Here is a 25,448-nt window from a genome sequence, read left to right as displayed (position 1 = left end):
ATGTAATTAGTACTTTATCCTAGAGAGTGTCATGCTGAAATATTTTAGAGCCAAATCCTCATGTCAGGAGATGAGATTATTAGGGAGCATTGCCCTTGTAAATACATAATGAGCACTCCTAGGGTGAGTTAGATCTCATAGGAGCATACTATCCTTTAGTGAGGTAACACCACGTGCTTGGCTTTATATGTGCATAGCCACTTCCTTATTCACTTGTCTTTCAAATTACAACACAGGGGAACATCTTGTGAGAATGACTTGGTGATGCTCTGAAAACTGAGAGAGAAAAGTATATCCAAATTGCTTAGACAAAGATTTGAATGCACACAGTAATTATTGGCATAACTGACAACCATAGTACTTTTGCTAAATGATTTGGCATAAGTTCTTGCTTTTCTGTTATGTATCAGATGCTCTGGTAACTGTTGGGGACAGAGCCATAAAGAAAGCAGACACAAGTCAATGCTTTCCATTTCTGGTTGAGCAGTCCTTTCCTTTGTTATCCTGTCTCAAGCTTCTTCTCCATCCCAGTGTGCCTTAGCAATGTGATTCATATATAAGCAGTTAAGACATCTGTAGTTATTTCATCTCCAACTGACTTTTCCAAATAAGTTCATTTTTTTTGGATCCAGTGCCAATGCAGAAATTATCATGCAGAAAGTTCTTTCTTGCAATTATTCTGTGAAACTTAAAAATATCGAGAATTCCCTCTGGCACACCAAAAAAGGTGTATTTTGTCTTGTTCATGTTGAAGATAATAATAAAAGAATACAACATTGATGTCCAGAGTCCGTAGGTAGCATGGAATAGGAAAGAGGAAAGTGGAAGTGCTGTTTGCCAGAGAGAACATTTTTATAAGACTAAATCATTGCACTGTATGCTGATCACTGCTAATGGAATCTTATGTATTTACACTTTGCTAAAGGAATAGATTTTTATTGCTGAAGGTAAGATTTTTGATTTAGTGAAAAGTACTTTTTGGAGTATTGACATTCCATATCAAAGTGCTCAGGTTAGAGTCTTATATATGATTCTGATTTCTGATTCTGACTGATACAATCTCTGGAATGTAGCAGCTGAGGCACCAAGCAGATCAGTTGCCATCCGTGCAGGATCAAAAGCAGATTGGTCCATGCCATCCATCCTGGATCAAAGCCCCATCCATCCTCAGCATCACCATTATGGACTTCAGGCGATTAAATGAGAAGATAGAACGTCTGTATCTTTCTCTGCTGTTTGTCCAATGAATGCATGCGTATATACACAACTAAATGCACACATGCATACATTTATAAAGAAATGTATTCACCCAAAAAATCATCATTGGCTAGTGAGGCATATGGTATTTAGCTTTACTGAATAACTAAAATGAAAGAAAGCAGCAACTGCTCTCTGTGAGTCTGGCAGAGAAAACCTAGCATGTCTGGATCCACAGCAGTCTCCAACTCAGTCAAGTAGCATTCATATATGATTGGGAAGGGTGGGTCTCCCAAGGCTCAGACGGTTCACTGTTTCACTCAATCAAAGAAGATACATGAAAGGTTGACTAGAATTGTCCCAGGAGTCTGGCAGGTTTTGTGCAGGTGTGGATATGTCTATTAAGAAGGTAAATATTGAGTGTTGTTGGATTTATAAAGGGACAAATATCACTTTTCCTGAGTATGATTTTGGGAGAGGACCGTTTCCTGATGTCTAGGTGCTGTTTTGTTTCACTGAGATGTTGACACTACTGGAGATCCAGCAGTGGTGACATCACTAGTCTCTTGGAGCTGTGAGGATATCTTACGAAATCAGCTGTGGCTTTTACATATATGAAGCCAAGCTTATTGTTTTGATTTTGTCTTTTGACAGCGACTGAGAGCAGACAACCTGCCCAGGCAAGCCTTCCTTTGAGAAATTAGTTCATAGTTGAGAAGAATGGAACCCAGTTGCTCACCTCTGCTGTCTCCTAGAAACCTGATTTTTTTTCCCCTCTGGAGTGGCTACTGTTGTAATGATGCCAAGGCTGGTGCTGTCCTACTTCTACAGGTAATATGACAGTAATGGGCCAGGAGGGAAATGAGATGCTGCCACCCCTTCTTCTATAACAATATCTTGAGGATTCAGCTCACTGTAGATTCATATCAGAGGCTTTGCTGGGTGTCTTTCTTTGTGTCTCCAACAGCAGGTGGGTTCTGGGATTAAAGCTGGGATTTTTTTTCAGTCAAATATTAGGAAAATTATTTGCTGAAGATATCAGTCTTCAGTATCACTCCTGCTGGACATGAAATATCAATTTTATGAATTATACAGGTGCATAACAAATAGGTTTTCCAAGTGCAGTTGTAATATTTATATATGCTTGAAGTAGAGTTGAATTTATATTCCCTCATTCTAATATATTTTGATTAAGCTTGTTATTTATTTCAACTAAATTTACTTCAATCAAATCTGAACTAACTCAGTATACTTTATTTGTATTTATTTCATTTATTAATTTTCATAACTTTTGTCTCATGGAAATACATAATATTCCAGCTATAAGGAACAGGAGTTTTCTTTAAGGTAGCCAGGTAAAGAAAGTTTCCACTAGTGATTGATACTACTTTTCTGCTTACCATGAAAGTAATATTGTCTTTTAATATATGTTAAACGTTTTTAGTTATTATCTTGGATGAATATTACATGAAAGTGTGTGGTATAAGTACAACATGGTTTCATACAATATTTTTAGTTTTAGTGTTTAGGTTATTGGAATAAGTAAACTTTTAATCCATAAAGCATATTAAAATGTTTAAAGAAGTGAGCAGGAAATACTTTGCAATCCATTAAGGGAATAATGTGCATGACAGCAAAATAATCACCACCATAAATATTTCTGATTACCTTTAAAAGTTTCAAGTTACATTTGAAGTTTTAAATGGCTATTTATAAAAAGTACCTGATTTGATTTCAGCTTAATTGTTAAGTATCGCAGCTTATCCATTAATATTACCTGTGCAATAATATTTTAGTACTCAAGAATATTTAAGGTGGAAGAAAAATTGTCGGCAACCTCATACTGTTGTTGAATATAACAAAATACCATGGACTGTCCATTTTGGCTGCACAGGTATCAACACTTGAAATGTGAGCAATGGGAAATCTCTATGCTATTTTCCAATGTTACAGGACATTAGGCTTGTAAGTCCTTATTTTAAAACTTTAATTTAAGCGCTTAAGGAGGGTGAAACTCGGGTACCATGGAATCAAAGGATCTGATTAGAGAACAGGCAGCACAGGACACATTTTTTTCTTTGTTTTTGTTTTTGCTTTTTTTTTTTTTTCCTTTCTAAGTTTACCATTTGTTAGGATTGCTAGGGCTATCACTGCCTCATTGGAGCGATGCACAGGTAGGCATATGATTAGCTCTTAAAAACACAATTTCCTTTCCACAATTTGCCTGCCTGATCTAGTGGTTTTCTCAGTGTGTCTTAAGAGAGAGCATTTTCAGAGTCCCCAAATCCACTGCTTATTATTTCCTATTATTTGTACTGCTGTGTTTTTTGTCCTTCTACCTCTTCAGTACATTTTAGTGACATGTGTTTTACTGAATAGCACTGGAGAATGTGAGAGTATGAATAACTTCATTATTAACTCTGTGTTATGGCTGCAGCAACATTATATGACACAGTACAATAACTAAATGTGATTGGATGTTTACTTGCTCACTGGAACTAGTGCATTTTATTAAAAAAATTCCTGTGTGGAGTTATTCACGGTAGAAAAGATGTTTATTTGCTTAAACCTGCCGACTAATGTTATTCCATCAAAAAGTACTCACTTGTATTCCTTCATCTGAAATTCTCCTGATGTGTTAATGTTGTAAATGTTTCATATGTCTTAAAATGCTAAGAAATAAATGTGGTAAATCTTATAATTAAGATAATGCTTGTGATCATCACAAAAATAAAACAATAGTGTATCTTACCATATATATTTATTTTCTTAAATCTATGCATAATGCTAAAGTCACTGTACATTCATTCATAAAGTAACACATTAATTTATGAATCATAACAGTGTTTTGATAATTTAAATTGTGCCCAAACTTTCTTCTATTTCAGTGCCCACAAATTAGTTGCAGTTACTGCAAATTCAGTTCAAGATGGGATTGTCAGATCTCTAACATAAAACATAGGATAAAAAATTAACAAACATGCTACAAAAATAAAAATGCATCACAAGAGTGGTGAAAAAGGGAATAAAAAACCTTGCAGGAATAGATGCTATGATAGATGTTGATGAAAATGTATTATTTTCACCCTGTTGTGAACTGTGCTCACTGGTTCTATATTTAAAGTGATATATAATGGAAGTGTAGCAGGGACTGATCTGTTCAGATATGGAGACAAAGTGCTATGCATACAGACCAAAGACGGACTCCCAGTGAAAGAACTGAATACATCCTGACAGTAAGACTCTCTGACAATATCCATACCTACACTTTCAGGAAACACGTAAATAACAGCATGATGGACTTAAAACTGCTCATGAAGGACATCCATTGTAAAGCTAGAGGGGAAATCACTGGGTGGGGAGACCTTGGGAAGGGAATGGGCAATCCCAGAGCCTTAGAAACTTTATCATAATACAAGGTAAAATTTTTTAAATGTAAAAAAAAATTAACTTAGAAGTTAAGAAATCAATGATACTTTGAGGCTCACATATATTACATAGACTGCTCTCAGTAGTTAGATTGTGTAAATATTTTACTTCACCTATCAATACTCACCCATAGTAACCAAGTCTTTGCTCAATCAATTTGTACACTATCATGAGTCTCATTGGTAAAAGCTCAACTCGGTGTCAGTGCATGGTGGACATTCACAGAACGAGGGATAAGATGAGAGAAAAAAACAGATATTACTGTGAAGAGGAAGAAAACATTGAAATTCTTATGCACCTTTATTTAATTATTTTGCTGAATGCTTTGTATAAAGTATGTCAATGAAGTTATATGTGTTATATGTGTGTATGTGTGTGAGTGTGTGTATGTGTAATGAATATATATTTGCAATGACAATGATTACACAGATATATTACATGATTACATATAATATTGAAATTGATGATGATTTTTCAACTATATAAATAGTCATTCAATTTAATCCTGGCTTCATATTGTGATATGGAAGCATATCCATATTCATAGAGCAACTAGTTATTAGTTTTGATACATAACATAAGTCTTTGTGTTTTATTAGTTTAAACCCTTGGAAAATGTTCAACAGCCATTTAATTAATTATGCATGTCATGTGATTATACAGAATTTTTTTTTTTACTTCTGTCATTTACTTCTGAGTGTGAGCTATTCTTGCTTTATCTATGAATGTACAGTGTGTGTATAGAAAGTATTTCAAAATGTTTGAAAAATGAAATTAGAAGTAATAGTGTCTTTGGCAGATGTTTTTTGAAATCCACAAATAGTGGGATCTTAAAAAAAATAAATATGAGAACAACATCACTTGTTATAAAAAAATACAGCACAAGTTTCACTACCAAGTATTCTATTAAACATTCAGAATCCATAAAAAATAGGTGGGTAAAGCAAAAATGGTGATTTGTGGTGTCTTTCATGACACAGAGAGATCATCGGTAATATGTGGTATGCCTTTGCTTTCTAGGTACCTGAACTTTTTCGGTATCCTGAGATGAACAAACTCTCAACTTATGTCATTATTAAAACTGTGTATTTTTTCCAAGCTGGCATTGGCATCTTAGCCAATGCTTTCCTCTTTGTCTTCCATGTCTTTACAGTCCACCAGGTTCATAGCCTTAGACCAACAGACATGACCACCTGTCACTTGGCTTTTGTCCACATAGTGATGCTAGTTACCACATTGGATAATTTTTCTGCAGACACAATCAAATTATTGAGTTTTTCCAAAGAATTAAAATGTAAATGTTTGCTCTACATTAGTAGAGTGTCTAGAGGTCTTTCCATCTCCACCACATCTCTCCTGAGCATTGTTCAGGTCATCACCATCAGTCCCAGCTCCTTCTGCTTGTCAAGATTTAAAAAGAAACTAAAAAATTATATTATCATTGCTTTCTTCTGTTTTTGGTCCCTCAACCTGTCTTCCAATAGCAACATGATCATCTATGCTGTAGCTCATTCCAACAGGACCAATCTACTCAATGTCAGTAAGTACTGCTCACTTTCCTCAATGAACTCCATCATCATGACACTATTTTTCACACTTGCGTTGTCTCAGAATGTCTTCTTTGTAGGAATGATGCTGCTCTCCAGCATGTACATGGTGATTTTCTTATGTAGCCATCAGAGGAAGTCTGAGTACCTTCACAGCATGAGCATTTCCCCAAGAATCTCCCCAGCAAAAAGGGCCACCTGTACTGTCCTAGTGCTGGTGAGTTTCTTTGTGATTATGTACTGTGTGGATATGATCATCTCATCCTTCTCAACTGTACTGTGGAAATACGAAGCAGTTCTCTTGTATTTACAGGGGCTTGTGGTAAATGTCTACACCACTGTGAGTCCTTTGGTGCTGATTATTTCTGATAAAAGAATAATCGACATCCTGCAGAAGATGTTTGCTATGATAACACTTTAATTTGTTGAAAGCAAGACTAAGATTATAAATTTTGATATTTGTTAAATAGTCAAAATTCTGTGATTTCCAAGCTAACTCAAGTGTGCAGAATCATAATTGTAGATTTTTTTTTTTTTTGCCTTTTTTGGTCCAGAGTAGATTTGACTCCAGTCTGGTACATGACTCCAGATATGGCTTCAGTCAGCTGGGGTCAAGCTGATGCTTCTATTCAGGAATGTTTGGAATGTGGAATCCCCATAACCTTGCCTCTGCAGCAGGTCAGCCCTGCCCTGCTGAGTACTCTTGTTACACATAATAAGCATGTACAAACCAAGGAGCTTCTGCCTTCACCCTTCTCCTACACCCAACATGTAAAAACCCAGTGCAGTACTCCCTGCACAGCCATTTCCCTCAGGCACTCACTCTTCCAGACCAACTCCCACCAGGGAATTGACCCCAGCCCAACTCCCACCAGGGAGTGACCCCAGCCAACTCCCACCGGGGAGCAGTGCATCAGATTCTCCCCTCATAGGTAAAACTTTTTGAATTATAAGTCTCTCATTTTCTCTCCCTCTCTCCTATGAGTCAAACAGCTTCAGCTTGTATCTTTATTTTATTCACTTTGACAATATCATAGTGTCAAATTTCTGCATATATTTAAACTTTGTCTCTTGCATTTTCAAACTTTAATATAGGAATCATTGTTTGAGTGTGCTCATATTAAGCTCCTTTAGAAACCCAATTGCCAGGTCTTCTTATCACAGAAAATAATCAAAATGTATCTTTCCTTGTTGGAAGCCTATTAACTAAGTATCCACTTCTACCACAGTTCATTATATTCTCTATAACCTGCTTATATGTAGTCTTAACAAAATATGACTTGTGCAGATTTTATTCTTTTTGTGGATTGTCATCCCTTTTTCCACTTACGTACTTTCTTCCTCTTCAGCATTATACGCTGTAGATATTATTTAATACTTTTCTTAAATTTTCACTTTTGAAATAGTAAACTGCAGTTACAAATTTGTGTCTTGTGGTTAATTTTGAAACTTACATGACAAAGATATTTATAATATTTTCTTTATATATTCAAGATAAATATCTAGACTAGTTTTGAAATTCTAGTCTTTGTATACATAGATTTATAAATACAAAGACCTCTGTAATGTCTAATGATTTTCTTTGTAATATATTTGCCTTCTTTGTGCTTAAAATTATAGTTCCATAGACTCTTTTCAAAATAGTTTTATTCATATTATGAGAAACAGCTATTTGTCACCCATGTAGTCTATTCTAAACTTACTCTAATATTAACAGGCTTTGTATTGAAGAAATTCACCAGACTTTCAGTTACTCGCTTGGTCTTTTTCATAATTTTTTATAATTTTATGTTATGCAGTTTTGTAGCTATATGGCTTCCTCTATCTCTTATTCTTGCCCATTGATCATTCTCCACTCTCCATGTTCTCCCATGCTTTACATGAATGTGGTACTCCAGCTGTAGTCTCAACTTCAGCATTCTGCTCTCTCTGTGTATTGTGGCATCCTACGTGTACACAATGGTATAGAGTCTAGTATCGTGTTGTCTACCCAGCCGCTAAAGTCCTCACCTTGAACGTGATGGGATCCCATATTGGCGCTGGTTCTAATCCCAGCAGGCCTGCTTCCCATCCAGCTCCCTGCTTGTGGCCTGGGAAAGCAGTTGAGGATGGCCCAAAAGCCTTGGGACCCTGCACTCGCATGGGAGACTGAGGAGGCTCCTGGTTCTTGGCTCCAGAAAGGCACAGCACTGGCTGTTGCACTCACTTGGGGAGTGAATCATTGGACTGAAGATATTTCTCTCTGTGCCTCCTCCTTTCTATATATCTGACTTTGCAATAAAAATAAATAAATCTTAAAAAAATGAAAATGTTATGGATACTATATTTATTTAAGAATAGAGATGAATACTGCAAATCTTTGATTTTTGGTATTCTGGTCCCCATTACATCCTTCATTTGTGAGTTTATAAGTATATACTTGTTTATCTTTATATCTTTGTTTTTCCATTTTGAATGAATGCTGCCTTATATCAGGGAGAACAGATGATATTTATTCTTTTGGAATTGGCTTATTTCACTGAACATAGGTCTCCAGTTGGGATCACTTCATTATAAATGGTGGAATTTAATTCTTTGGAGTGGCTAAGGAGTACTCCATGAATTAGATATACCACCATTTCTCTACCAAATCTTATTTCAATGGGCATCTAGGTTCTTTTATTTGGTATTGTTGATTGTGCAACAATGGATATTGTGCAACAATGAATATAGAGATACAAGTTGTTTTCTCACCACCACCAACAGTGAAATAAAGTACCTTTCACCTCATATCCTCACCAGCAGGTGTAATTAGTAGATTTCTCTATGTGGGCAATTTCCACTGGTGTTGGGTGAAAGCTCAAAGTAGTTTTTATTTGTATTTTTTTATTGGTGGGGAGCATAAGCATTTTTCATATGTCTGTTAGCCATTTGAATTTGTTCCTTTGAATAATGTCTGTTCATTCATTTGCCTATGTTTTAATTGGTTTATTTGTTTTGTCATTGTTGTCTATGGAGCTCTTTTTAGTTCCTGCATATCAGTGCCAGTTCCTGGATATTAGCACCCTATCGGTTGTGTAGTATGCAAAGATTTTCTCCCATTTTGTTGATTGCCTCTTTGGTTTGTTGACTATTTCCCTTACTGTACAGAAGCTTCTTGGTTTGCTATATCGCCATTTATTTTGGCATTGACTGCCTGTGTTTTTATGACTTTTCCAGGAAGTCTTTGCTTATGCCTATATCTTGTAGAGTGTTTTCTATGTTTTCTTCTAACACTTTGATGGTTTCTGGGTGCAGATTTAGGTTCTTTATTCATTTAGATTATATTTTGTAAAGGTGAAATGTGGGGGTCTTGTTTTGATATACAACATTTTCCTATTCATCAACTGCCATAACAGTTGAGTTCATCTTTTGGAAATTGTGAATAATGTTGCAGGAAATGTAAAGTCACGTTTCAATACATTAGGATAAATGCTCAGAATAATGTTGGCATTATTCTTTCAATACTGTTTGAAATTATTCCTGACAATTCATGTGATGGATGCTTGGTTCTAGGGGGTGATGGTGCCTTGGTGAAATCTTTGAGATCCTAGTGTGGGGAGATTGTTAGGGAGGACCTCATTGGAAACAGTCTCTGTTTCTTAGAATGAGTTACTCTGCATAGGAGCACAGAATCGTATGCCAAGGTGATGCACATTGTTGGATTCACCTGCCAGTTCTCCCTTTGCTTGCCAAATTGCAGCACAGCCAAGGAATCATCTTATAGGGATTGACTTGGTGATGCTTTGAAAACTGGAAAAAAAAAAGGAAGGAAGGAAGGAAGGAAGGAAGAAAGAAAGAAAGAAAGAAAGAAAGAAAGAAAGAAAGAAAGAAAGAAAGAAAGAGAGAAAGAAAGAAAGAAAAGAAAAGAAAACTATATAAATTGCTTAGGCAAAGCTGAAATACGTGCAAATTCTTTGGGTCTAGACTAGGTGCATTGCTGTACGTTAGTTGACATCACTGATCACAAATCACTGATTTGGCACAATACCCTCTTTCTTACTATGTATCAGATACTCCTGCAGGTGTTGGAAATGAAGCAGTAAAGAGAACAGACATAATTCAATGCTTTCCACCTCAGATTGAGCAGTCTTTTTACTCTGTTATACTTAAACTTTAAGTCCACCCCAGTCCCTTCCAGTTTGATCAGCAATGAATAATCAGTTAAATCCTCAGGCATTATATCATCTCACAGGCAGCTGCATTTGGAGATGCAGTGCTAAATGTAGAAATTTTCCTGTAGTAAAGTTCTGGCTTGCAATGAATCTGTGCAATGGAAAAACTGTGAGAATGTCCTCAGGCATCCTGAAAATGGTGCATGTTGTAAAATAATAATAACAACAGCAATAATAATAATAATAATATAAAGTTTATCCTCAAAGATTTCAAGGTAGCATATGTTTGGTAAGTGGAAGGAGAAAAATGTTGTCAGATTTTTGCCCCAGTGGTAAAAATTTGGTTGGATTACTGGCATAATATATAACATGTGTGAGTTAGATTGTTGTATATGATCCTGATTTCTGTTTTAAATAGAAACTCTTAAAGGTGTAAGCTTAGAGATCAAGTAGTTTGGTCCTTGCCCTCATGCAACACATCTGGATTAGGATTAATCCTTGATAATAACTTCATCCTGTCAGCTCCAGCAATTAACATGTTTGGGGAGTGAACAAGCAGATCTAAACTCAATAACCCTCTATTTTTCTGCTTCTAAAACTAATGCGTGTATATTATAAATTGATAGCAAGGGAAATGTTACTTGACTGGATCATTTTATAATGAACACATGAACCAAATGATCACATCACACCCTTTAAAAATGCACACTTATTCATTGGCAATTAAAATTAATTTATACAATGCAACTCAAATAGCAATAAGTCCTTTAGATAGCCTAAATATCAAGGCAAATTTCAAAACATATATTGTATAGCTTGTGAAAATCTGTCCCAGAAAGAAGCTAAAATTAACAAGAAAAAATGCAATTTGTTTTTATCATATGCATTAATTTCATTATATCCCAGAGGGAAGATTTTATTGTGTTCTATTTTAAATTTTCACATAGTTCCACAATATATCAGTGTTAGGTTTCTTGTGCTCACAGGTAACTTTGCCAGGACTAGCGAGAACCTGTGCAAATGAAAACAGCCAGACTCAACTCTGTGAGGCTGGCAGTGAACACCTAGAATGTCTGGTAAAACCACAGTCTCCATGTTGGAGATGAAATATTCAGAGTTAACTGGGAATGCTGAACCCACACAGCACAAATGGGTAACTGCTCCAGACTGAATCAAAGAGAATACCCAAAAGATTCACCAGAATGGACATAAGAGCCAGATGAGTTGTGTGCAGGTGTGGATATGCTTGTGAAGAAGATAAATATAATGACTAACTTATAGGGAGGTATAAGCTACATGCAGGGGTCAAATATGTAGCTGTTCTAGTAGGTTAAGGACTTGCATTTGGACAACTCATAATAAGGAGATCCTGATGGGTACAGTTGGTAGTGTTTAGTTCCTGTACTTCAGAGTATGTGGAATAAAAAAGGATTGTGAGTGAAACTGGCAGAGGAGACTGAGGGTGAGTGGATACAACACGGGAGGCTTGGTGTGACATCTTCAGTAGGTTATTGCCCATGGTCCTCTGTGCTGATCTTGGACCCCAGAAATTCAGTACACCCAGAGTAGAGGAAATATAGTCTACATTGTGATAGTAAATCAGATGCCATGATTTAAGGATGTGCCCCTTGGAAGATGATGTTTCTTTTCCTGAGTAGGTTTGGAGGAGTGAGAGAGTTTTCTGATTTACAGATTCTTTGCTGTTTTACTGAGATGCTGGCACCACCAGAGGCCATGGGGCAATGTCACCACAGGTTATTTTGAGCAGTGGGGATAGCTTGACAAACCAGCCGTGGCTGGCATGTGTCCTGAAGTCAAGCTTATTGTTTTCCTTTTGTCTCTTGGCAAGGACTGAGAGCAGACAACCTGCCCAGGCAGGCCTGCCTTGGAGAAATGAGTCCACAGGTGAGAAGAGTGGAACCCAGCTGCTCTCTACTGTTTCTTGAATAGCAGGAGAATTTACCTTTTCCCTGGAGTAGATATTCTAAGGATGCCAAGGACAGGTCTTTTCTGTTTCTGCAGGAGAAATGACAGTAATGGGCCTGGAGGGAGATGAGCTGGTGCCATCCCTTCCCTATAACCACATCTTGAGGGCTCATCTCACAATGGATGCACATCAGAGGCTTAGCAGTGTGAGTGTCTTTCTCTGTGTCTGGTGCAGAAGTCTTCAAGTGCAGGTGAGTTCCAGGATGAAGCATGGTATTTTTCAGGGAAATGTTAGGACATCCTCTGCTGTTCATATGAGTTGTAAATGGATGAAATAAACAATTTAAATAATTATGTAGCTACCCAAGTGAATAGTTTGTATAAATATATTTGTGTTTTTTGTTACATACTTGAATTGGAATTGCATTAATTTTCCATCATTCTATATAGCTTAAATTTAACTTAAAACTTCAATTAAATTTTACCTAATTTAATGGATCAAACTGAGCCTATTCAGTATGTTTTTGTTATATTGATTTAATTCTCCAAATTTGAGAAATATTTTAAGATATTTTAGAAAATTGCACTGCTTTTTCGCTTCATGAACATGTAAACCAAGCAAATGTTCTTGATACTTATTGATACTGTTTTTGCAAGTAGCCATGGAAAGCTTCTATTATAGTGTTTGTTGATAACATATTTTTAAGCCATAAAATATCTATAAATATTCTCTTCTATCACATATGGGATATTAAAAATTAGCTTAGATAAAAACTACATTAAAGTAAGCAGCATAAGATCAAATACATCCCATTTTTAAATGTTTATTTATTCTTATTGCAAAGGGTGCAGAGTTCCAAAGCTTTAAGCCATCCTCTGCTGCTTTCCCATTTCATAAGCATGAAGCTGTATGGGAAGTGGAGCATCCAGGACAGAAACTGGCACCAATACGAGATCTCTGTATATGCAGGTACAGGGTTAGCCAGTTAGATCAGCACACCAGCCCCTCAAATACTTTCCAAAAATAAATTCAGTTTTAGTGTTCAGTTTTTAAAAGTAACAAAATTGAAATACACATAACACTGAAATTTTAAAAAAGTTATTTGTATTTATTGGAAAGGAAGGTTTACAAAGAGGAGAGACAAAGATATTCCATCCACTGATTCACTGCCCCATTGCCAACAATGGCCACGGATGAGATAATCCAAAGCCAGGAGGCAGGAGCTTCTTCTTTCCAGTCTCCCATATGGTTGCATGATCCCAAGGCTTTGGGCCATCCTCAACTGCTTTTCCAAGCCACAAGAAGGGAGCTGGATGGGAAGTGGGGCAGCCAGAACATAAAGCAGCATCCATATGGGATCATGGCACGTACAAATTGAGAACCTTGGGCACTAAACTACTGTGCCAGGGCCAATATTGGAATTTTTTTTCAGAAGTCAGAGAAACTATTTAGAAAACATAATGTGAATTGCATATCCAGGAGAAAAATTGCCACCATCAATATTCCTGCTTTCCTTCAAAAGTTTCAAGTTGCATTTGATTTAAAATATTTATGTTCAAAGAAAACCCCACCTTTTCAAATATCAGCCTGAGACACACAAAAAAATACCTTTTCAATTTCCATTTGACAACTTCCCCACTAGCATTCTTTAATTTGACTGACAATGATATTCTAGAACTTTTGAATATTTATAATGGAGGAAATGTAGGAAACACACATGATATTAGTGTGAATAAAATGCAGCAAACTAAAGGGATTATCCACTTAGGGCTGTACAGATATAACCACTGGAGAAATGTGACTAACAAAATCTGTCCTGATTTTTCCAAATACCACGGAACATGAGATTTTACATTTCTTATTTTAAAACTTTGCATTCATGGATTAAAAAGGAAGAAATTCAAGTGCCCTGGACACAGTGGGCCTGATTCAAGAACAGGGAACAAAGAGAATATTACAGATTATTTTCTAGATATTTCACTTGATAGAATCTAGTGGGTCTATCACTTCTTTGTTGGAGTGATACACAGGTAGCCATGTGATTAACCCTTATCACACTTTATGCTTTCTTGTTGACTATTTGAGTCTAATAGCTTTATTATGCCATATGGGGGAGCATTTTTGGTTGTCCCCAGATTCACTTTATGATTTCCTACTGTCCTTCTATAGTTTTGGTATCCTACTTCTACACTGATCTATTTCTTACTTAGTATTTCCTCACTGGCACTGGAGATTAAATTTGTGAGATTATGCCTCTTTGTTTCAGGTGCATCTGAAATAAATTCTGTACCCAAAGAACCAATGGCATAGTGCAGTAAATAAATTTTTTCAGATGCATTTCTTAGTTACCTCCCTGGAATTTGTCCATTTGATTAAAATAAAACAAAACAAAACAAACAAAAATTAAAAACAAAAAAGCCTTGGTTTATCTGCTTGATTTTCCAGTTGATTCAATTCTATTTGTAAACACTGTCATCAGACTCACATATCTGTTCACCTGAAATTCTCATGTTGTAAATGATGTCCTGTATCTCAAAATGCCTCTCAAAAAATGTGGTAAAACATATAATGAAGATACTTGTGCTCATTAACATGTAAGGAAATAATATATTTTATTATATATGTCCATATCCTTAAATCTACATAGAATACAAACATCATGGTATATTTACTCATAAAATAACACTATCATTTATTGCACATAATATAATGATGCTTTAATAATTGATAGTATATTCAAAATGGAAAATTATGGTTTATATTATCTTTTTGTGAGTAATCTTTGTGATTTAGCTGCTACTTTGGACACCAACATCCAATTTGAATGCAATTTCAAGGTCTGGTTACTCCATGCTCCTGATTCAACTTGCTGCTGCTAATGAATTTGGGAAGCAGTATTGAGGGCTGAAGTACTTGCACCTCCTATTCACATGGGAGACCCAGTGGAGTTCCTTATCTCTAATGTTGGCCAGGTCCACCCAAAACTTATCAGACATTTGGAGCAGTAAATTATTGGATAGAAGATTCTGACTCTTTGTCTTTCTATCTCTCTCTGCATGTGTGCATTTGTGTGTGTTTGTGTGTGTGTATCTTTTATAAGTTTTGATGCATCATTTTAAAATATATTTTCTGTACAAACTAGTCATCAAGTTTATGTAGAAAACTTTTCACTGTCATACACTTTCTCTGTTGTATATACATGTCTATGCAAATCCAGAGATTTGATCATCGGTCTTTTGATTACTGGCCAACTTAATTGGGGTGTTTTCTTCACTATGATTTGTGATTCCATAAACATTTTGGAGACTAATATAAAAGCCAGAAAAAAGAGGGTGAATATTGTTTATAATTTCCATCTCCTGAACATTCTCTGGGTTCTCACCTTAGCCCTAGACACCCCACGTTGCACTTCTTGCAGTGAGAACTGAGCTGTACTTTCAGATTTTTGGAAGTGTTTAATTTGTTCAAAGGATCCAATCCTCATTTACACCATGATTAAACTATAAGTGACCAAGACAAGCTTGCTTCTATCTCATTTTTTTCAGGTAAATAGTGTTTGTTACAGATTCAGTGATTCTTACATCAGGCCACTGCCAGAAAACTCACATATCCTATGGAGCACAAAATTAACTTTGAAGTTCAAGTAAGTAACAAATAATATTTTGAGTCTCACATAAATGACAAATGATATTGAAAACTATTGATTGTTAGATTATGGTGATTAAGGCAACTCTCAAGGGAAATCATATAAATACTTTAAGTAACCTGTCAATGTTCATTCATAGTAACCAGATCACTTCTCACTAGTTTGTATACTATCATGAATTTCATAGGAAAAAGAAAACATTTGATAATCTATAGGCTCAAAATTTTTTCAGGACTTGGTGTACATTCACAGAATGAGGGACATGAATTAGGGGGAATTGGCCAGTGTTGCAGTGGTACAAGAAAATATTGAAACTCTTATCCAGTCTATGTAATTTTTATTTTTACTGAATTACCATAATGTATGAAGAAAGCCAATAAAAGCTCATACCTATGTAACCAAAAATTATTGCACAGATCTATTCCATGCTTAAATATATTATTGAAATTGAATTATTATGATCCTTCAAAAATGCAAATAGTCAGGCCCGGCACCATGGCCTAGCAGCTAAAGTCCTTACCTTGAATGTGACGAGATCCCATATGGGTGCCGGTTCTAATTCCAGCAGCCCCGCTTCCCTTCCAGCTCCCTGCCTGTGGCCTGGGAAAGCAGTTGAGGATGGCTCAAAGCCTTCTGACCCTGCACCCACGTGGGAGACCGAGAAGAAGTTCCTGGATCCAGGTTTCAGATTGGTTCAGTACCAGCCATTGAGGGGGGGGTGGATCATTGGACAGAAGATTTTCCTCTCTGTCTCTCCTCCTCTCTGTGTATCTGACTTTTGTGATAAAAATTTAAAAAAAAATCTTAAAAAAGTGTGAATAGTCAATAAGGTAGTCAATTTTATCCTGAATCTGTGCTGTGATGAGACTGCACATGCAAGTTTATGCAGCAGTTATGGCTTATGATACATCAGTGTTTTGCAGACCACATTGAACCTTTGAAGAAAATACAACAAGTGTTTATTCAACTTTGCAATGGATGCTTTGTTAATTCATTCATGTCATGTGGTTGCAGATAATGCATTTTTTCTGTCATTCATTTCTAAGTGTGAATTACTTATATTGTGTGTCTTTGTGTGTGTGTTTTCAGAATATACTTCAAAATGGTTAGCTATGGGAAATAAAAATAAGATTGCTCTGTTGCAGAATTATTTTGATACTCCCAAATGGAGAAGTCCCCAAAGCCTTCAAAGGTGACAAAATTTCACTTGTTACAGAAAGCCTAGTGCACAACATTCACCTCCAGGGAATACTATTAAGAATTTAGGGCTCAGGCCCGGCGCAATGGCGCAAGTGGTTAATGTCCTCGCCTTGCACGCCCGGGATCCCATACGGACGCCGGTTCTAATCCCGGCGGCCCCACTTCCCATCCAGCTTCCTGCCTGTGGCCCAGGAAGACAGTCGAGGATGGCCCAAAGCTTTGGGACCCTGCACCCGCGTGGGAGACCTGGAAGAGGCTCCTGGCTTAGGATCGGCATAGCATTGGCCGTTGTGCTCACTTGGGGAGTGAATCATCGGACAGAAGATCTTCCTCTCTGTCTCTCCTCTCTGTATATCTGCCTTTCCAATAAAAATAAAATAAATCTTAAAAAAAAAAGAACTTAGGGCTCATTATAAATCACTGGTTAAAAACAAAAGGCTGATCTTTTATGGTTTTTATTAGAAAAAAGATTACTAATGGCATAAGACCTGTTTTTTGTTTTATAGGTATCTGAGATATTTTCAAGTATGCTGAGATAAACAAAGTCTCCACTTATGCTATCATTAAAAAATGTGTATTTTTTCCAAGCTGGCATTGGAATTTTAGCCAATGCCCTCCTCCTTGTCTTCCACCTAGTTACAATCTACAAGGTATCTACAAGGTTCATAGGCGAAGGCCCACTGATACAACCATCTGGCTTTTGTCCACGTAGTGATGCTATTTACTTCTATGGATATTTTATCTAGAGATATGATCAAATCACCAATATTTACAAATGAATTAAAATGTAAGCTTTTTCTCTACATGAGTAGAGTTACAAAGGGTCTCTCCATCTCCACCACCTGTTTCCTCAGCATCAAACAGGTCATCACCATCAGTCCCAGCTCCTTTTATTTGTCAAGATTTAAGCAGAAATTCAAAAAACATGTTGTCAATGCTTTCTTCTGTCTTTGGTCCCTCAATCTGTATTCTAATAGCTACGTGATCATCTACACTGTAGCTCATTCCAACAAGACCAATTTACTCAATGTCAGTAAGTACTGCTCACTTTCCTCAATGAACTCCACCATGGTGCTGTTTATCACCCTCTCATTGTTCCAGAATATCTTTTCTGTAGGGCTCATGCTGCTCTCCAGCATGTACATGGTGATTTTCTTATGTAGACATCAGAGAAAAACTGAATACCTCTGCAGCATAAGCATTTCCCCAGGAATCTCGCCAGCAAAGCAGGCCACCTGTACTGTCCTAGTGCTGCTGAGTTTCTTTGTGATTATGTCCTGTGTGGATAGCATCATCTCATCCTTCTGAGCTGTATCATGGAAATATGAACCAGTTCTGCTGGATATTCACAGGCTATTGGGGAATGTCTATGCTACTGTGAGCCCTTTGGTGCTTATTAGTTCTAATAAAAGAATAATTCACTTTATGCAGAATGTGATTAATATGATAAAAGTCATAATGACTGCAAGAAATTTAAAATTTAAATTGTTTCATTTGTTAAATAATTAAAACAGGGTTTTTTTTTTATCTAACAAAGAGTATTTTAGTTGATTTTTAAAACTTATCTTAATTCTTTTAAAATTGATGCTGCCAAAGTCTATATGCCTCTCTCAGTTCTCCATGTATTGAAATTTCTGCCCCTTAAACATTCATAATATGATGAAGGGAAACATTTTTTTCCCTTTGTGCTCTTATGAAGCTCCCTTTTTTTTTTTACATTTTCTTATTATTGCTATAATTTTATGATACAGTTCCATATTCCCTTATCCCCTCCCCAATTTCCTCCCCCCCCACCTAGTTTCTCTATATCATTACTAACATATGGTTATTCATACTCAGTCATATGTTCATCATTGCAGGCATGGACAATGGCAGAGAGTCCAGAATCCTATTGTCAAGATATACTAAACAGTTTCATTGTAAGTCCATCTTTGTCTGGAAGTGGAAATGCATACCACACTGCATCCTCACGTCTGGATGTTAGTCACCATTTCACTGCTCTGTATATCCTCTTAAATGGAAAGTCATGATACAAAATCAACAATAGAAAGAAAAATAGAAATTTACAATGCCATGAAGTGAAATGACATGTTACTACATAGGACAGTCTCCCATAAAGAGCTACTATACATTTCCCTTAAATGAAGAACCATGAAACAAAGTCAACATCTGGGAGAAAAAATAAGTTAAACAACACCAAGAAGTTAAACAACATGTTATTAAATGACTAACATGTAGCTGAAGAAATGAAAATCAAGAACCTTCTTGAAGAAAATGATGCCACTGAATAATAATCAGAAGAAAGTGTTTTGAGAGATGAAACTAACAGAAAACAAGAAAATCCTTGTGATATAGTTTCCGCTGATCTTTGTTGGAGTATGTCTCCTACAGACAATAAACAGATGGGTTTTGTTGTTTAATCCAGTCTACTAATCTATGATGTTTGGTTCGGCTTAAGCCATTAACATTCAGAGTTAAATGTAAATGGGTGGTACTTTGGTCCTCTCATTTTAGAAATGGTTTGTTCATTGGTTTAGTCTTCTGTTGTCATTTTACTGGGATGTTTTTCCCGTTTGCCTTTGGATTTGGTACGTACTATTCCTCTTCTAAGTCAAGAGAACATCTTGAAGTATCATTTGTAGGGCAGGTTTGAAAGAGGCAAATTCTTTTAGCTTTTCTTTACTCTGGAAAAATTTTATTTTATTTTCAAAGACAAAAGAAAGCTTTGCTAGGTATGCTATCCTAAGCCAACTTTTTTTTTTTAGAATCTGGAATATGTCACTCCATTCTCTTCTTGCCTGTAGAGTTTCCTGTGAGAGATCTCCTGTGAATTTAATTGGCATTCCTTTATATGTCAATTGATTTTTTTCACGTGCACATTTAAGGATCTTTTCCTTATGTTCAGTTGAAGAGAGCTTGATGATCATGTGTATTGGTGAAGATAGCTTTTGGTCAAGCCTGTTGGGAGTTCTGTGCCCCTCCTGGATCTTGTTTCCCAATTCTTTCTCCAGATTAGGGAATTTTTCCTTTATTATTTCATTAAATACATTTGCAAACTCAGCTTCTCTTTCTGCACCTTCTGGGACTCCCATAACTCTTATATTTGGCCTCTTATAGTGTCTTTAAATTCTTGAATGCTTTTTTTTGGCCTGATCCAGCTCTGCTTCCAGTTTTTTGTTTGCTTCCCCCTGGGGACAGGAAATGTCTTCCAGTTCTGAGATTCTTTGTTCTGCTTGCTTCATTCTATTTTGGAGACTCTCCACTGTACTTTTAATTTGCTCTACTGTGTTCTTAATTTCTGATATATCAGCCTTGATTTGCTTTACTGCTTCCTTAAATTCTTTGAACTCTTGCATGAGTTTCTCACTTTTTATCAGAAGCTTTAAAATGAGTTTTATGGATTCTGTGTCCCACGTTTTCTTGATGTCTTCCCCAGTTAACTCTGAGTTTGGTAAAGGGTTTTGCTCCTTTGCAGGGAAGTTTTCGGTACTATTCATTGTGCCTTTGTCTCTTCTTTTGCTCTTGATCATTGTACTTCTGCTTAGCAGAGTCTTCTTCTTGGGGCAGGTTTCTAAGCTGTGTCATCCACTGGTCTACAATGTGATTTTACTTATTGCAGGTGGTACACAACATTTTGCTTGCAGCCAACTGTGCCACAGCCTCCAGCAAATTGCAGGTCTGAGTTCTTATGTCAGATTTCCACCGTGGTCTCCTCAGCCCCAGCTCCTGGCTCACCACTCTCCACCTCCTGTGATACCCTGCTGAGGCTGCACCATTGTCTCTGCAACCTTTCTCCCACTTCCGGTTGGAGCAGGTCCCAGGATTAAAGAGACACCAGGTGTCCTATCTAGTTAGGTTGTTGGTGGCGCTGATCTTGTTGGAACCTCTTGGACGTTAGGTCTGGATGCCACATGGACCTATTTTGTCCAGCAGGATACCACACTGGGAATTATTTTCCTGCGGGACCAGTGCAACCCAGTGAAGTCAGCAAGTTCTTGTGAGCTCAGCTCATGCACAGTTCACTGTTGTCCCCTGCAGTCCCAAAGCTATTGTCACAGTGCGCAAAATGGTGCCTGATGTTCCACTACTGGAGTTCTTGATCTGCTGGCTGTCAGATCTGAGGTCTACCCAGACATGTCTTGGGTGGAACCCATAGAATGCCACGTTGTTGCAGTTCACCAAGTCAGAAATGAGCTCACTCCCATCTCACTCCCATGCTCAGTCCTTTCCTTTCCCCTTTCCTCCTTACACAAAATGGTGCCAGTTCAGCTCTAGGGGGCTGACTGTGTTATAAAATCCAGTTCAGCTCTAGGAGTCTGATTGTGTTATGAAATCCACCCTGTTCTCACACTGCCCATCTGAGATCTGTTGCTCTGTCTCTGCTCCTGGTCAAATCAAGTGGACCAACAGGACGGACAGTTCTTTGTTTGGGTTCACCTACCAAGCTCCCAGTGAAAGACCCTTCCCACCTGGTTATTGGTGGAATTCTGGCTGCTGGTGGAGTTCCGATCGCCATGCTGGAGTATTAGTCACTGCCTCACCACACTACTGTGCCCGCTGCTTTCCTTTGTCTGTCAGTCTCCAGGTACCCCTCTGCTATTTTTCTATCCTTTCCTATTTCCTGAAATATGTCCTCTCTGCTTCATCCTGATTAAATGTTTCTCTGTCTATTTAAACATGTCCTTACCCTATTCTGCCATCTTGATTCTCCATGAAGCTCCTTTTGATATCTAATCCCAAGCTTTAGGTTTTTTGTGAATATCATAAAATGGAGAAATTTTTTTTTCAACCCCTCAAGGAGAAAAGTGAAGTTAAGGCAATAGAATCATAGAAAATCTTACAATTAATGAGCTCCTGTTAGAATGGCAGCATATTGTTCAGATAATGTAACACAGGGCAGGAGAAATGGAGTTATATTGTTAATTCTGAAAAAGAAAAAAACAAATCAACAACTATAATCCACCCAGTGGAGGTACCCTCATAAAACATAAAAAGAAATTAATAATTTCAAGAGTAGAACAAAGAAAATTCATCACTGCTATACAAGCCTTAGATAAGTTCCTGGAGTAAATTTAAACATAGAGACAAAATGAAAGTACTATTTTGAAAGAGATGCTTGATGAGCACCAATACAAAGACTTTTAGTATAGCTTAATATAGTTTTTTAGAAAATCAAGTCTAAGAGCACAACAGAAGGACCATCCCCCATGACCAAGTGGGCTTTATTACAAAATACAAAATACAGTCAGTGGGCCAGACTGATGGCTCAGTGGCTAAATCATTACCTTAGCATGCTTAGGATCTAGTATGGCCACCAGTTCATAACCTGGGTGCTCCGTTTCTGTATAGCTCCCTACTTGTGGCATAGAAAAGCACTAGAGGCTGGCCCAAGATCTTGTGGCCCTACAGAATGGAAACCCAGAAGAAACTCTTGTCTCCTGACTTTAGATCATCTCAGCTTTGGTCAATGCAGCTACATGGGAAGTGGACCAGGAAATTGAAGATCTTTCTCTTTGTGTCTCATCACTGTAAATCTTTCTTTTTATTTATATAATGAAAATAAAATAAATCTTTTTCAAAAGGACTCACAGTTAATAACTATAGTATGTTACATCAACAGATTGAAGGCTGACAACTGCATCACAATTTAGTAGTTGTAGAAAAGGCATTTGAGGAACTGTATTATCCATTCACACTGAAAATCCTCAGAATCAATTTTGAAAAATCCTATAAAACATCTTCAGCAAATATCATCCTGGATAGGGAAAAAGCAGAAAGCGCTTCTACTTTCTTCTGGAAGAGGATTTAATATCTTTTCTCTCTGCTGTTATTTAACATAGTAGTTTTAGCCAAAGATGTAAGGTAAATATAATATGAAATATAGAGATATAAAATATAAAATGCTTATGAAAAATGAAAGGAAGAAGTAAAATTATTCCTGTTTTAGATGCCATGAACTATTCATAAAAATCCCTTAAGATTCTACCAAAAGTTTTTATATTTTATGTGTGACTTTATTAGAAGTTTTAGAATATGAGGTCAGGGGATCAAGTTGGCAGAATAGGCTTAGGACACATTAAAACCGATGGAAACTAACTGTGTAATGGAGACTATCATATTCAGATGTGAGGATACAATGCAGTAAGCTTCTCTACTTCTAGATCAAAGATTAATTTTCAATAAAACTATAAACTATATTGTTACAATAGGATGCTGGACTCTGTCATTGTCCATTCCTGCAATGATGGGCTTATGACTGTTTGTAAAAAGCTATTTATTATAATAATGAAAGGAAAATATATGGGGGGATGGATTTGTGGAGAGGGTAAGGGAAATCCCAGAGCATATGTAAGCATATCAGGAAATATTAATAATAAAACAATGGAAAAAAGAAGGTTTATAATACAAAATTCAACATGCCAGAATCAAAACAACTTTTATACACCAAATGGTAAAATAACTTCCTTAGAGAGAAATTTCTTTTATTTTTTAACTTTATTTTTTGATGATGTTTACATAGCTGATCAGGATGGGAAGGTTTGCAAATCATGGAAAAGTGGGTGAAACCATTGTTTGCATACTGTTTACACAATTTTTTTTTCTTCCTGTACCAGGGGGAAGCATAGATACAAAGGAAGAAATCATGCTAAGCCTCCCTACCACCTCCATTCCATTTGCTTGGGAAGAGCTAGCCAATGTCACTACAAAGTCCCCATTGCAGAGCATTTTCTGAGGGTTTTGGTCATATGGTTTCCAGACATGCTGTGGATACCACTGCTACAAGTATGAGGAAATCCTCCCACACTCAATAGGCTAACATAGTCCAACTCCTAGTTTCCATTTGCCCAGAAATTTGCTGTCAAGTCTCACTGGGGTAGTTGATGAGTTTATTCTGTGTTGTGGCCCAGTGCTGCCCTGTTCACCCTCAGCCCTCATAATTTTTATAAATTGAAATAATCCCTTGCATTTTCTGAGACCAACATGGGGAGAAATTAGAGACAGTAACTCAAAATAATCAGATAATTTGCAAATTTATAGAAGTTGAAAAACATGCTTAAAGAACAAGTAGAATAAGATGTTAAAAATTCCATTGAAACCAATAAACTCTGACACAATATGCCAAAGCCTGTGAGATGCAGTCAAGGCAGTGTTAAGAGGCAAATTTATTGCAATCAGTGTCTATATTGGGAAATAAGAAAGGCATGAGGTAAATGATGTAAGAACATACCTGAAAGCTCCACTTCCCATCTGGATCCCAGCTTGTGGCCTGGGAATGCATTTGAGGATGGCCCAAAGCTTTGAGACCCTGCACCCATATGGGAGACATGAAGGAGGCTCCTGGCATGGGATTGGCTCAGCTCCAAATGTTGCAGCCACTCAGGGGTAAGCCATTGGAGGGAGGATTTTCCTGTCTGTCTCTCCTCCTCTCTGTATATCTGCCTTTCCAATGAAAAATAAATATTTTTTTTAATTTAATTTTATTTTTTATTGAGTACATTGCATTATGTGACACTGTCTCATAGGCTCTGGGATTTCCCCAACCACTCCCCATACGCTTCCCCCATGGTGGATTCCTTCACCTAGTTGCAGTATTACAGTTCAAATCCAGTCAAGATTCTTTCATTGCAACCATGGAGACCAGCATCTTATTGTCCACATAAATTCAATGGTTTCTTGGGGAAACCATCTCTGGTCTGAAAGCAGAGTGGGCAGAATATCATCCCCATCAATTAAAAACCACAACATAACATCAACATCAATTTACAACATTATGGAATTAATTGACATGGTATTGAGTAACAAATATGTTTAAAAAAATGCAAGTTCTTAACCACATCCTGTGACTACTTCATTGACATTTCAATTTCAGTTTAATATACCAGCTGCTATACACCTTAAAATGGCTATAGGGTACAATTCAGCTGTCTTGTGACTATTTTCATTTTAACATTCAGCACTTTATATTGTTGAAGCTTAATTTTGCTGAACTTGGCAGATTTTTACATAGTCTAAACTGGCTTATAACTCTAACAAGGCGTATGTCAACAGTTGAAGTGCAGAACAGTTTTAGGAGGTGTGTGCAGAGAAATCTTCAGTACCTTAGTGAGGAGTAGCTAATCTTTGTGTCCTACCTAGTAAGGCATGTGTGAGTCCACACTGACCATTTCCTGTCTGGTTCCAAGCTTTCCTTGTTGTTCTCTATCTATCTACTCTAATTTATGTGTGTGTGCATGTTTTGGGGTGGGGGGCTCCAGAGCGACCCTGATGGTCATTGCAAGAGAGGGTGGGAATCCAAAGTTGGAACTCCTCTTCCTAGTCCTGAAGGAAGCTTACTGTTCTGTTTCTGTGGACTGCTCAGGGCTCCTGGT

The 25,448-nt window shown here is 37.0% G+C and overlaps 1 protein-coding gene across 1 annotated transcript; it reads left to right on the top strand.

Moving 5' to 3' along the window:
* The first annotated feature begins 5,673 nt into the window (after positions 1-5,673).
* On the top strand, positions 5,674-6,594 carry LOC121168076 (putative vomeronasal receptor-like protein 4). Its single transcript, XM_040997845.1, has one exon. The coding sequence runs from the start codon at positions 5,674-5,676 to the stop codon at positions 6,592-6,594; it is 921 nt and encodes a 306-aa protein (XP_040853779.1).
* Positions 6,595-25,448: the final 18,854 nt, after the last annotated feature.

Source organism: Ochotona curzoniae, unplaced genomic scaffold, assembly GCF_017591425.1.
Source record: "Ochotona curzoniae isolate NIBS_2020 unplaced genomic scaffold, NIBS_Ocur_1.0 patch49, whole genome shotgun sequence".
In the NCBI taxonomy this organism is placed as follows: Eukaryota; Metazoa; Chordata; class Mammalia; order Lagomorpha; family Ochotonidae; genus Ochotona; species Ochotona curzoniae.
The sequence above is the reverse complement of the archived record's forward strand: the minus strand, read 5'-3'. Positions and strand labels throughout refer to the sequence as shown.